At 42.2% G+C, this 15,548-nt stretch overlaps 1 protein-coding gene across 1 annotated transcript in view; it reads left to right on the forward strand.

Annotated features, from left to right (window-relative positions):
- Window positions 1-5,110: 5,110 nt before the first annotated feature.
- The window catches only part of ADORA1 (adenosine A1 receptor), a 114,403-nt gene continuing 103,965 nt past the window's right edge, over window positions 5,111-15,548 (forward strand). The window contains exons 1-2 of the mRNA XM_088444926.1: window positions 5,111-5,361; window positions 10,749-11,120. Of these exons, the coding sequence (XP_088301052.1) occupies window positions 10,786-11,120 (335 nt within the window). The 5' untranslated portion in view covers window positions 5,111-5,361; window positions 10,749-10,785. The remainder of the gene's footprint in view (window positions 5,362-10,748; window positions 11,121-15,548) is intronic.

Here is a 15,548-nt window from a genome sequence, read left to right on the forward strand (position 1 = left end):
CCTGCACCTCCATCCCTGACCCCTGTACACCCTGCACCTCCATCCCTGACCCCTGTATACCCTGCACCTCCATCCCTGACTCTTGTACAGGCTGCACCTCCATCTCTTACCTCTGTACACCCTGCACCTCCATCCCTGACCCCTGTATACCCTGCACCTCCATCCCTGACTCCTGCACACCCTGCACCTCCATCCCTGACCCTTGTACACCCTGCACCTCCATCCCTGACCCCTGTACACCCTGAACCTCCATCCCTGACCCCTGTACACCCTGCACCTCCATCCCTGACCCCTGTACACCCTGCACCTTCATCCCTGACTCCTGCACACCCTGCACCTCCATCCCTGACCCCTGTATACCCTGCACCTCCATTCCTGACTTTTGCACACTCTGCACCTCCATCTCTTACCCCTGTACACCCTGCACCTCCATCCCTGACCCCTGTACACCCTGCACCTCCATCCCTGACACCTGTAAACCCTGCACCTCCATCCCTGACCCCTGTATACCCTGCACCTCCATTCCTGACTCATGCACACCCTGCACCTCCATTCCTGACTCTTGCACACCCTGCACCTCCATCCCTGACTCCTGCATGCCTGGCACCTCCATGCCTGACTACTGCACATCCTGCACCTCCATCCTGACTCCCCCATACCTGACTGCTGTACACCATGTACCTCCATACCTGACAGGGCACAGAGAGTCACAGAATGAGGGGGATCACAGAGAGTCACAGAATGAGGGGGATCACAGAGAGACAAAGAATGAAGGGGGGCACAGAGGGGGAGACTGAGAGATACAGAGTGAAGGAAGGAGGCTGAGAGACAAAGAGTAAAGGGGGATGGTAAGAGACACATGCGGAACGTGATAGTGTGGCATAAAGATTCAGGGAGGAGATGATGTTGTGGCTGAGAGACGCAAAGGAAAGGAAGTGGCACAGGGGACACAAGTCTGGTTGATCTGCTGTTGTTTGATGATGACCTTGGTAATATTCCTACAAAAACAGGCATCTCCCGGACCATGATATCCTGCATGAATAGTGAATACCGACTGAAGATGCAGTCTGCCCAGGGAGGATACATTTCATTAGCAATTTCCCATTGTGAGAAACCACCATATTGGTAAGATGCATATGGAATGGAAAGGAATGTTCCTAGAGTGATGAGAAATGGTGGTTCCATTTTTCATTGGCCACGCCCCTTGTGGCATGTGGCCATGCCCATTTTTTGGCACGTATGAGCAGAGTTGGGGGGGACGCCATTTTTCATCTTGCCCTGGGCGCCAAAGACCCTAGTTACGCCTCTGTGTCGCAAGCATGTCAGTGACTGTGACTTTTTAGCAGTTGCACTGATTTCAGCAGACATGTTTACAATGACATTCTGCGCCTCCATAGGGCTGGTGCAATGTTCAATGGTGTGACCAATGTGTTTCCTAATACGCAAAGTGGCAGATTAGCACTGGTTGGTAGTTGGGGAGTTATGGTCGTCCACTGTTAATATACATAGCAGAGCAGCAGTGAATGGGTCCAAAGTTGCTAGATAATAATAAGTAGAATCTGATTGGTTGCTATGGGCAACAACTCCACTACTAAAAACATGTACTTTAGTAAATATACCCCTAGGAGTGTGGCACTTGGCTGTGATGTGTGAGGAGCCAGGGGCTTTTATTATTTCCTCCTCTGCATCCTTTGATTCTTTTTTTTTGCATTAATATTGTTTTTGTACAGGAGTTAGATGTTGTCATCCTGTTGTGTGCACTAATGAAAATGTAAACTGAAAAGTTGTCATGTTTGAATATTAAATAACTTAATCAGTAATCAAGCATAAAAAGTTTAGCTGGCTTGAGCATTGCCAATGGCTAATAATTGTTTTAGTCTGTCACTGCATATACACATATATAAAGGTTCAATGACAAATACTCTAGTGACAGCGCTGTTTCATTTTTCTGGTTTTATGGTCAAAGCACACAAGAATAATTCCTATTGGGAACAACCTGTACTTAAAAATAAATTATTCTCAATGTAGCACAAGGTTACCTGGCAATGTAGTGATATATTTACCAGTTAAAAGGCTTCCTCCATGTGACAGCTAAGTAAACTTTACGATAAAGATTAGTTTACAGTAGATGTTAAACGTTAACAATGAGCCTGTTATACCTATGGATTGAATACACAAAGCTAATAGCAGCATAAATCAACTACATCAGTCACTAAATCAGTTTATCATGCTTTTAGAATGCAAATATTGACGGCATAACCCTTAAAGTAAACTTATCTCACATACCTGTTAGTATATATTAAATTACACTATGTAGTTTAATGTACAAAATATATCTTACCTGGTGTTATCCAAGTCTTTAGAATGTAAGCTCCTATGAGCAGGGCCCTCTACCCTCTTGTGCTTCTCCTAACTCTACTTTCATCTACTTCTTACTCCCCACTAGGGCACCTAACACTTGGTTGCTTTGCTCTGTTGCTTATCTGGGTGTTATGGTCGCGAATGTAGCAATATATATTATCCATGTCCTGTATTGTATTGTACTGTAATACCCCTTTTACACCAATCGAATAACCCGGGTTATTGCCGGGTCGACCCGGGTCGATGCTCTGTGTGAACGGCTCCCACAAAAATTTCCGGGTTGATTTACCTGGGAATCTTACTCGGGTTGAGAGCAGGGTTGAACACATGCAGCAGTGTGAACGGGTGCTACCCTGCTTATTTGACCCGGCTAGCTCTGAAAGACGCTGATTGGAGCTTCTAGAGCACCGGCAGATGATGTAATTTGTCAGTGCCCTGCAGAGAGATGCACATGAAGCCATAGCTTGCCTGCCTAACCTCCTGCACCACAGCAGCCTGACCAGCAGCCACAAAAGCAGGCAGGCACACAGCCTGCCATAGCCAGAACTGCAGCCTGCACCACAGCCTGACCAGCAGCCACAAAAGCAGGCTGATACACAGCCTGCCATAGCCAGAACTGCAGCCTGTAGCAATGCTGTAATCAGTCCCCACCCCTCTCTTTTGTTGCCTTTTGTGACTATCTTTGTCAGACCTTAAAAAAGACCATTTTTAATGACTTCTATAGAGAAAAGCAGGGATTACCCGGGTTCAGTGTGAACGGGGCAAACCCGGGAATAACCCAGGTCAAGTTGCAGTGTAAACGGGGTCTGAAGCCGAGTTCGACCCGGGATTGACCAGTGTTCAAATTCCAGGGTCGGACCCGGGATTTTGGTGTAAAAGGGATGTTAGTCACTGTAATACCAGTTTTACACCGGAGCTAAAACCCGGGTTTTTGAAGGGTTAACCCGGGCAGCTCCCTGGTGTAAAAGGGCAGAGGGTTGGATCGCCGGGTCGAGTGACCCGGCAATCCAATCCAGGTAACTAGCAGGTCTTAACACGGGCATAGCCCGTGAAACCCTGCTATGGGAACAGCGCACTCCAGGTCACGAAGACCTGGAGTGCGCTGCTAGCCGGCCGATTGGTCCGGCTTCAGTGGCGCTTGGAGATGACGTCATCTCCAAGCATCCACTTTCACTCCGCAAAAGCCGGGTCCATGCAGACCCGACTGCGGTGTGAGCGGCGCTGACTCGGGAATATCCTGAGTCAGCGCCGGCAAAATTCCGGGTCTGATCCGGATAGGAACTTTGTTCCAACTCTGGGTCAGACCCGGAATTTAGGTGGAAAAGGGGTATAAGTCAACCTATTTGCCTATGTACTTTGTAAGGCGCTGCAGAACACTTGTGTCGCCATATAAATAAATAAATGATGATGATAATAATAATAATAATAATAATAATAATAATAATAAAAAAAATAATAATACTATGTATACAATTAAACTGTTATTTATTAAGTTTCATTCAACAGATTAGTATAGTATAGACTGAATCCATCTCATGTAGCTTTGGAGAATGCAAGCCCAAAAGGTGCGTACACACGGTACGATTAAAATGGATGATATGAACGATAACGATATCGATCATATCGTTATCGTTCATATCGTACATTTTTCGCTGCCCAACGACCTGCAATGTGCGGGCATGTATGGTCGATATCAATATCAACCATCGCTCATGCATGCAGGCCAACCTGGTCGATATCGACCAGGTTACTATATCGTGGATCGCTATAATCGTTGGTGAGTTGGTAGTGTGCTGGAAGATTGATATCGATCGTCCAGCACATCCGGGAGATTGAACAACGATATCGTTATAGTTGTCGATCGTCCCGTGTGTACGCACCAATAAACCATGGATTCTCCCATTTTTTGACAAGCTGGAAATGTTACATTCTTTATCAAACAATATTAATAAATTCTTTAGAAGACTTGTAGCTATCCCTTTCTCGCAGGCAATATTATCATTCCAAGCACCTTCTAATATTTCAGGACAGCAGGAATTGATTACAATTTTTCCTAAGCCTGATGTTCACTTCTGAGCCTTCAGCTTTTATCTCACAATGAAGTGTCTCTGACAAATTTCATCTCCGAATTTCAGTACCTAGCACCCACCTTCTTTCCCACCTTAATGTACCGTATATTTTATGAGTTAACATTTAACCCCTCTGCTGTTAGATGGCAGAAATGCTATAAGCAATCAAATTCAAACTAGTGCAAGTTACTTAATTAATGTACAGGTGCAAATAAATCCAGAACAAATGCACAATAAACAATAGAATAACAGATAAACAAACAATTCTGCATTATAACGATTGGACTGTGGTACAATCATTACTTTGGCTTAGGAATAGGATTCTTAGGCAAAATTAATTCTCAAGCAATATATTTAGATTATCATATTGCTACAGTATTCAATTCTCATAAACAGAATGCAGTAAAATAGATTTATGGTCACTACCAGTGTTCACTTGGAGTTCTATTTCGTTACAAGTGTCAAGCTATCAAACGGTGTAATGTATACAGCTCTGAATGAGATCATTGATTTTGGCTTACTGAAATACACAGCATGGCAAAGGGTTAATAGAGGATAGGATGAAATCATGTTAGTGATATGAATACCCACTCCTTCTTTGTTTATGCAGGTTAAAGCCCCCGATCTAGTTGGGCACTATCCCTTTAAGCAGATCCCTAGAGACTAGCACCGAGAATCATGTGATTACTGATTGATTGCAACACTGTTGGGAACTGGTAAAAGCAGCAAAAGCAGAGTAAGCAGAGGTGCATCCAGGAGAGAGGAATGTGTGCATTTTGGATGACACCCTACACTGCAGTGTACTGGGACTGTAGCGCAGGGAGGCATTGCAGGACTTCTTCAAGGACAATAGGGGTGATGCTCTGCACAGGAAATAATGCAGTATATGCCAGATATTGAAGATGCAGAACTGGATTGCCACAGAGACATGGTAAGTATCTACTGAATTATTATTTGCTTATACATTTTATTTATGTAAGGTATTTAACCCATGTATAATGAAGCTCTCAAATCACTATATGCACTGATTGCAGAACACGCTGCATATAGATACATTACAATGCAATTTGCACACCTTAGGATGGCAAGTGTTCTTATCTCTTTCGCCAAAGCAGCTGTGCCCCATACATAAGCATGGCCCTATTTCATATAAACTATAGATTATGACAGAGGAGGCACCGCACATGTCATACTCATAGGAGCTCTGTGCTCAGACACATTCCTGGTTACTTGTCACAATGTACCACGTTACTGCTACACTTCGTGCTGGGAAGTTGTGCTGCACACACGCACAGTGTAACCGGGCAAGTTCCATTGATAAATCGTAATGCATGTACTGGGTTAATGTCTAGCACCCTACGTGATCTCACCGAGCCTCCTCTTGTTGACCTATGAATACTGTATTGTCTTTAATATACAGATGTGTCCTCATTTACTTATCTTCTTTCCGGACACACACATGGATTTTTGTGATACCCTATCACGAGGTGTGTTGTATATCACAATCTAATAGAGTTCTATAGGACAAATCGTGTCTCATTTCTCACTGCTCTAACCAAAATATTTTAAGCCAGAAGGATAGTTACGTGAAGACATATCTATTATGTACATTCCTCAGGGGTAGTGTATGAAACATGAGCCTTTGCTGGAGTAAGGGGGGTTTCATGCAGGTACTGTACTGTGGTGTATATGTATATGGACACACACAATGGGTGAATTGCAGAGTGTACTACGGGAGGCACCATGGCCCCTGCTGCTCTACACAGGGCAGATGTGGGAAATAGGAGATAATGTAGTCAGTGACAGCACAGAGCGAGGTGGCAGCGGCTGAGAACAAGAGATAACTCGTATCCTTTCTGCAGCTCATATAGATTAGATGGAGTCTGTGACGTCACCGCAACCTGTATAGAAACTGTACATGCACTGGGCTGCCTGATATCTCAATTAATTGACCGGGCTGCAATGTAGTCTGTTTGGATGTGCCCTGGAATGCCCCCATACCATAACTGATATAGATATATATATATATATATATATATATATATACACACACATATGCTGTATATATATATATATATATATATATATATCCACAGCAAATAAGACAGACTGCTCCCAAACAACATTCGGATTAATATTACATGTATTCCATTTTTTAAACAGCATATCACCCCCACTGAGACTTTATCAATCCAGTTTGACCTATTTGCATTAATTATATATTGTTGTAATTTTAGTTATCCTGCTTACTTATTTGTGTGCCTACTGTTTAATTATTCATATATGTGATTAGCATGCATCAGTTGCTTCCAGCATTTCAAAAAAAGGTTATTGTTTAATATATATATCTTTTCAATAGGAATATAGCTGGCCCATACTGACTTTACAAGAGTTTAATATTTATTATCTCATTTGTACCAGATTCAATTCACATAATATATATGTATTGTAAGTCACTTTTGAATTAACTGAAGTCCTTTTCATGATTTTATGTTTAACAATTAAACCGGGAAAAAAATAAGAATACTTCATTTACGGATAATTTCCTGCAAGCAATTCCTTTTGAAACAGACGTATATTCAGGATTACTTAGACTAAATTATGTTTGGTCAGAGCATAGCCCCTGCATACAGCTTTCAATTTGTCAAAATGTCAAATGTTCTACAGCATATACCATTTTTAGCAAATGCTAAACAGGAAGAACATATTCCTATATTGAAATAAATTTGCTAATGTGTTTAAATTCTTACAAGTAATTAGTGTCTAATGGCAGACTGGAACTACTAAATCTTGAGCATTAAAGATTATGCATTAACACCAGTGGTTTGCGCACCAAACCTTGGCAAATGTATCAGTGTTATGGATATAGAATTATATTTATGTATAGATGTCTGTAAATCATTTACAGACACATTGGAGTGTGAACTAATAGAGTATGCATTTCTAAAGTAGTGGTTGCTTAGGTTCTGTTGGGTATATAAAACTACCTCACTGGCAGCCTTTGGAGTCCTTGTTGGGTGTTTGATTGACACACTCATACGCCTTGCAATAACACTCTTAATTTATTGCTTGTTTACTTTGAGATTGTCCAGATTGTGCATTTCCCTTCTACATCCCTGTTAAATCCTCCCCAGCCCCATATTCTATAGATCTTCTTGATCATTGATTATACCCCTTCCATACCTCAATATTGAACTTTAGAACTACTCTCCTTTTCATTACACCTCATCAATAATTAATATCATCCTTCCCTTTTCTAGAAATACTTATTCCCCTTAACTTTTCTTTTCAGTTTCTCTGTTGTCCGAAAAGTACTCACTGTAATTTAACTTTGCATTCTATTTAATTAGAAAATATCTATTATGTTAATTATTTTTATTGGATTGTTATGGAGTCGATTCTTTTTTGAGTAATGTTCAGTATTTTCTTATAGACCGCAAATAGATATCAATGTTGGTACAGTTAGTCCTGAATACAAAACTCAATCATATATAATTTTTCACTACTTAAAATTGTTTATTGAAAAATGTTTTCCTTTATCAGTACCAGGGAAGGCAGGGGCCATAAATATTAGTGATAATTAAAAAGTGTTAGCCTAGCTGTGTAGCACAGAGATAACATACAAAAGAGCAGCTTCAAACACTGTTGTTTGTGTATTTCATAATTAGCATTACACAGAGGCTGAGCCACAGGCAGTCCAGCTGGCATTACACATAGAGCCATAGCTAGACTTTTTGGAGATGCTGGGGATGAAATTAGAGGAAGCTACAAGTGAGACTGATAATAAACAGGACAACTGACAGGCCCAAATAGCGCCCCCTGACCTGTGGTGCCCTGTGCGATGGCTTCGGCCGCACTACCCTAGCTACGGCCCTGATTGCACACATCGTATACTATGTGATACTTCAACTTTTTAAGGACCCCATCTTCTATGTCAGCTTCAGGAGGCTATATAATTGCCATCTATGCCTAATTTCCAAGGAAATTGCACTGTTTTGAATATTTGTACCTTACAAAGGGCCTGATTCAGAGACGGACGTTAATACGATCACAAATGTGTATTCATACGGAACACCGTTGCAAAAATATGCAAATGTCAGCAAAGATCACCTGAGCATTAAGACACCCACTGCTGCCTTCTCACCTGTGTGCGATGATGCATACCTACTTAAACATCGGTAACATCGAAGTACATCGGTGGCCATCTTACCTTTGCGACAGGTCTGACCTGCCGCACCCATTAGAGCTTTTCTGGCACGCAGAGCTGCGTATGCAATTGCAGTGGCTAATTTATGCACGCCCATGTAACGGCGTTTCAACGGACAGACGCGCCTGCGTATTAGTGACCACTCCCCATTACCACCCCCAAATGCCAGCAGTCTGTCACTCACTTGGCGATGGATTCCTCTGTGCGTGTGTGATCGCATTGCGACCGCAGCGCACGCACAGTGCGGTGCATGCACATGCGCAATGGCAAACAATCGCTTGATCTGCGAGAAAATTACGTTAGCGTCCATCTCTGAATCAGGCCCTCAGTCACTATTCTCTAACACAGTACACTTTATGGGTCTGATTCTGCGTCGCACATTCAGCGGCTGATTTTCTCTATGGCTTTGGCTTTTTACTCCCTTTCATATGTTAATGCAACAATCGTGCGAACTAAGGGCCTGATTCATTACGGATCACTATTGCTAAAGCGTACACAGATGGGCGATATACACGTGCGCAAAGGCACCACTGAGATCGCAGTGCGATCACAGAGACTACGCAGAGCCATCGCAGAGTGATTGACAGACAGCGAGTGTTTGGGGTGGTGATGGGGGGAGGGGTGGCTGGAGAAACGCAGGCGTGCCTGACTGTTTGAACGCCGTTGCATGGGCGTGCATTAATTAGCCATTGCGATTGCATATTCAGTTGGAGTACTCACTGCATGCAACGAAGTTAGCAATTTCTAAGTAAGGTCAGGGCTGCTGTAATTCTGCATGAGGGGCCGATGGTACTCGATGTTACTGATGTTTATGGAGGTGTGCAAGGTATTACGGATGTGAGATAGCGGTAGTGGGAGGCAGTGGACATCTCTATGCTGGCAGTGCGACAGCATTGTGATTGCATTTATTAGCATATTTTCGCAGCAGACCTGCGTACTATTACGGAGCTGCGATCGCAATGGCTATCCTTAATGATCAGGCCCTAAGTCACAAATCTGTGTCTGAAAGTGCAAGCCTATCCCATTCATTGTTATAGCAACCGCAACCATCCATACTTCATGCTAGTCTCTGTTTGTACAGGATGTGGCACGTACTGTCTGGCACATGCGCACAACATGTTCTGTTATTCAGACACGTATGTAGTTGGCTCAAAAATGGGAGACGCATCTGGTATCACTCATGTATCTGAGTCAGAATCAGGTCCTATTTGTGTTTATATTGTAAACCGTGCTCATTATCTGCACTTTGTACGTTCTATGATACTATGTTTACATTTCCTTTAAGTTACTTATAATATTATAATATATAAAATGACATTCTAAACTTTTCCAGAAAGCATGTTATTATGTGGTGTGCAGTACCATAAGGTCCACATAATGCGCGTGTACGGTAGGCAACTCGTGGCACATCAGCTGCTGTGGAACTACACATCCCAGCATGCCCTGCCACAGGTTTAGCATCCTTTAATAGCAAAACTTTGCTAGGATATGCTTTGATGTGTAGTTCCACAGCAGCTGGAGTGCCACAGGTTGCCTACCTTTGATGTATAGCATAGCTTGTGTCAAGTGCTCATATGCACCTGTCCATTTACAATCATATTCAAATGCTGTCAATTATAATAGACTATAACGGATATATGTGAAAAACCTGGACAGATGTGGCCTAGGCTGTATGAACATATTACATTTACTATCAAATATGGATCATGTTTAAGATACAGCCAACATCTGCTACAATTTAATAACTTTAAACAGATTATTGGGGCAGGAAAGTGAACTAAACAATATTTTGCCATAAAAAGCTACCTAAACTTAGAAAAAATCAGACACCATAAAACAACTATAGAAAGCTATTATCATTATGTTATGCTATCATATGCTAATCTAGGCATATGGGGAGTATAAAGTCCAGGGTAGTAAATGTGCTGGGTTACACAGTTGCTGCAAGGAAAATCAAGACATCCTGGGACGAATGAGACACATTGGAGCCATATTTACAATGAACATTTCTATATTTCTCATATGACAGCTCTTTTTCAACACTGCAAAGTTTCATGGAAATGACAGTTCCTGTGATTTATGGTAGCTTAACATGATATTCTCATTCCCAGGTTCAGGATTAATGTTCCTTCTCTGTACTGAAGCAGCATGGGCACCTCAGTCTCGCTAGCTGTCTACATTGTCATCGAAGTCCTGATAGCCTTGGTTTCGGTGCTTGGAAATATACTGGTGATTTGGGCAGTGATTGTGAACCAAGCACTTCGAGACACCACTTTCTTCTTTATCGTATCACTTGCTGTGGCTGATATTGCAGTAGGAGCACTGGTTATTCCTTTGGCCATTATAATCAGCATTGGACTGGAGACTGAGTTTTACAGCTGCCTTATGGTGGCCTGTATCATGCTAATTCTGACACAGAGTTCCATCCTTGCTTTACTAGCCATTGCTGTGGACAGGTATCTCCGAGTCAAGATCCCAACAAGGTTAGTGCTTAAACTTATAACATTATACATGATGATTATAAACTGGTTTAACCTGTTTCCTTTCTGGACAAAATCAGCAACTATCTGACTGTGCCAAAAAGAGAGTAATATTTGTATTTTATTAGCATGATGAACATATTCCTATTTCCAGACAATAAGGTTAATTTACCATCACTATATTTAGCTACAAAACATTCACTGAACTACAGCAACCAATCAGCAATTAAGTTTTATCTGTGAATTGCTAGTTAAACAATGCAGACAAGCAGGTGTGCAGAATGTGTACTGCGCCAGGCATGTGTACTGTGCCAGAAATCGCTGTACGTGAGCCTAGGAAATTGGGTGCGCGCATATGCGCGTATGCAGATTTGTCTGATTCTGGCACTAACACCAGCCTGAGCCCACAGTGATGGGACGAAGGGAGGGAGATGCATCTTAAGATTGGCCATACAATATAGACATGTTTGTCCAATTGTTAACAGAGTATAGCATAGACTATGCTTTCGTTTGTGTATTATAGTAATTTCCTTCACATAACTGAGGGGCAGATTCCATTAGCTGTGGTGCTTAGTGCAGGCTTATTGCCTCTAGCTTTAACGCCTGGAGCTAGTCGATTTATAAACTCATTTCCTCACGCAGTAAGCCAGCGCCTAATGCACGCTAACCCACAGCTTCTGTGTTAAGTGCATGGAGCTGTGGGATTAACGCACTTACGGCGGCCGCGGTAAGGGCAGAAAGCCCTACTTTTCCGCAGATTTCTGTTTGCACCTCAGGAAGGCTGTAATTGTATAGCCACGGGTATAGCTACAATCCCACAGTAAGCACCCCTGCTATCTGCCCCTAAAAGTTGTTTCTGTTAGAAATGTTATTGATGCCTAATAGCAACTGCCTATTTCTAAAAGCCATCTGCCATCTATAAACATGGGCATATGAGTGTATGGGACATATGGTTGTTGTAAGCCGAATGCATATGCTACTAATGTCGATCTGCAATACTGAAGTTGCAGCATTGCATGTACACACACTTGCATCTTTATTAGTGAACACAAATAGTGCCTGCATTCTGAGGAATAATTGCTCCTAACTCTACATCAGCCCTGAGCATACTTGTATGCTCTCCCGGGACCTGCAGGAGGCTCCCGATTTTTTAGGATAGCTCCCAGCACCTCTAGAACAGTAGGCACTTCTCCCACATCACGCCCACTTCCTAGTGAAGTGGGCAGAAACAGGGAGGATTTTACTGGCAATCCGAGGTCCTTGCATAGGGGGCGGAGCCTAATGAAGCGATTTTGATACTCACGCCACTTGGCCCCATCCCCTATTTAAATATGCACAAATGTTTGGATCCCCCTACCCACCCATGAAGGGGCAGGGCCTAAAGAAGCGAATACTGTGGCCCAATTGGAATACACTGCGCTCTATTATTTAAGCTGGGACACAAGCAATGGTATATTAGTAAAAAGGTTATTTATTTCACCGTAAGCATAACATATAAAATCATCTCATATAGTATATCTAAATTGAGACATGATAAAAATGACAAGTCCAAACACTGACTGTAGATTAGGGAGTTGATCAGGCTCCTGAGCTACACATAAACTACAATGAAACAAGATGAATAATACAAATATTGTATCAATGGTTATTCCTGGAAACAAAACCAATAAAGATTCTGTAGAATAGTACATATAGATACACACTATTGCCTGTAAAAGGAAAGGAGAAAACCACTATGGATAGAAAATGTTCCTAATGAGGAGGTTTGGCATACTAATGTTAAAGCAATTGTAGAGACATAGATCCACATTCAAGGGTAATTTTCCAGAAATCCGGTATAAATATAAACCCCTGTGGATCTAAAGGTGCATTCCTGTAGATATGAGATGTATAATTGAGCGGGCAAAGTACCTGCCAATGGGTTCAAATGGGAACTGGAGGATGTTGGAACCACAAAGAAATTAGCAGATGTAGGGGACTCCTGTCTCCGTTCCAACCAGCGGATGAGCGAGTGAGGCTGTTGGGCTGTCAGACCGCATGTGAGGCAGCTCCACGAGTAGGCTAAATTCCGTGCCTGTGTGTCGGACGTAGTGGCTGGGGAAAGACCACCGACAGGCGGCTCCTGTCTCCGGCTGTATGAGAACAGGACACAATCAGGTGGTTAGCTAGCAGGGAGGGAAGACCACGTGTGTTGGTTCTGCAGTCAGAGTCCGTCTCCGTCACAGCAGCAGCCTCTACAGGTGAAATCTCACTCCAGTGAATGTAGCGGTCAGCAGAATAACACATGAAAGGCAAATGTGATCATGTAGAAATGGTATCCAGGAAATAATTCAGTAGAACTAGCAACGCGTTTCGGCTACACTGTAGCCTTTTTCAAGCCAGAATGTTCTCCCTTTACAATTCTGCTGTGCAAATAGCAGCAGACTTCTAAGCATTGGATAATTGATTAATTAGTTTTAACTCCTTATAAAATGATCCCATATATAACCAAAGGATCTTAACCTAAGAGGAACACATGCGATATTTCCTAATACAATTACAGAAAAACATCAAGTATCTATAATAACCATTTATTAATAATCATTAGTAGACTATTGTCGCATCTAAACTTCTTATGGTGAATTACATACACATAGCCTAATGTCCCAGCAAAAAACATGACAGATAAATAAAAATTAATTATACTGTGGCCCACTTGAAATTCCTCTCCGGCAGAGGTGAAAAAAAAGTCGATCAGTATGGCCCTGAGTATCTGATTGGTTGCTGTGATTAAGTGCTAATTTAGCTCCTAGTTGCAGTGTTAATAAATTAACCCTGCTGATAGGTAGTGTAAACTAACTGTAGCACACTTTGATTTCTCAGATTTGTATTTACTAAAAGATCTTGGGCATTTCATAAGATTTGCACCTTCCCAATCTTTAACCCTGACTGCTGGATTTTACTGTGAGCAGTCTACAGGAGCATTTAAAGTGGTGATAATGTCTCATGAGCAAGGTGCCACAGTCTATTCACTGGGAGAATGAAGAAAGTATGCCTGCTACCTTCATAACTATATTCTGACTTAATATTACATCAAGAACCATCTATACAACAGGTTAGTAATTGCCTTAGAAACATATAGAAAAATAGAGTTGGATGATAGAGAAGACTCTAAAGGTAAATTGTCTCTTTTATGTGTATTTTTTTTTGTGGAGGGGGTGGGAGATTTGGTTTGTACTTTGAGTCCCATCACAACTCCTGAAAGTCTATTCCATGGGGGCGATTAAAATGTTTTGCCGGCGGCTTTTTTTTTTAAGACGCCCGACAGAGCAATTCAGTTGTTGCTCTGTCAAGGCGCGATAGTGTCAGGGCGCGATAGCCGCCGGCGCCGGTATTTCTGCACACACTCAGAAGGGTGCAAGCAGAAATCTGTGAGAAACCCCCTAGTTAGCATAGGCAAACGCAGGGGTGGTTTCCGGTTGCCTGGAAACCCCCCTCCTCAGCCCACACCATGACCACAATAGAAATAGTAATATAGAATTTTACTAGTGCTGCATGTGCTTCTCAGTATCACAAATTAAATAATTAACACCAGCCTGTGGATCTTTTAACATACATCTGTGCACCAACTAGGAGATCTGGAAAACATGCACTGTTAGGGGTGCACTGCTATAGACCATCAATATGGTTAATTATTCATACCATATAATAATACACTATCCAGTGCATAACGAGGCTAATATATACATAAATGCCCAGGGTAGTGCTGGGTTCTTCTGCTGCTCCCCCAGACTCCCGGACTTGCTCCAATGCTCTGGAATGGAGCCCACATCTGAAATAAAAACATTCAGCTCATATATAATGGCTTACTGTGATCACTGGTCCTGTATATGCTGGAATTATCATGACACGCTATACACTATGTATGACACATATTAAAGCTGGTTAAGTGCTAATTATGCCCTCTTCATGGACTGGGCACACTCGCTCTAAAGTCAAGCATTTGGAAACCCCCCTCTAGAAATCCTGCGTTTGCCACTGTGGCGCACTAACCGAAGTTAGCGCGCCCTAACCAGAATTTTAGACGGGTTTAGCTGTTTTACAAGGCTAAACCTCGTCTCATAGGCGGTGAAGAGGGCAATAATTAATGAGCGCCCAGAACAATTGAATAGCAAAACTGGGCTCTCATTAATTATCACGACCTAAAAAACATTTGAATCGCCCCCCATGAATTATATAATTATATCACCCTTTCTATTATAAAATGTCTTCCTTGGCTTTAGTCTTCCTCCCTCTAATTTCAAAGTCTATCTTATTAGTTTAGAAATCCTCTTATTATTAAAAATTCTGCCTTCCTGAACACTTAATACTTTTGATATTTAAAAATGTGACAGTCATTACACTGCTATTCCCTTCTCTCCTCTAAGCTGTACATATGTTCAGCTCTTAAAG

This window comes from Taudactylus pleione, unplaced genomic scaffold (genome assembly GCF_031769625.1).
Source record: "Taudactylus pleione unplaced genomic scaffold, aTauple2 ptg000374l, whole genome shotgun sequence".
Lineage (NCBI taxonomy): Eukaryota > Metazoa > Chordata > Amphibia > Anura > Myobatrachidae > Taudactylus > Taudactylus pleione.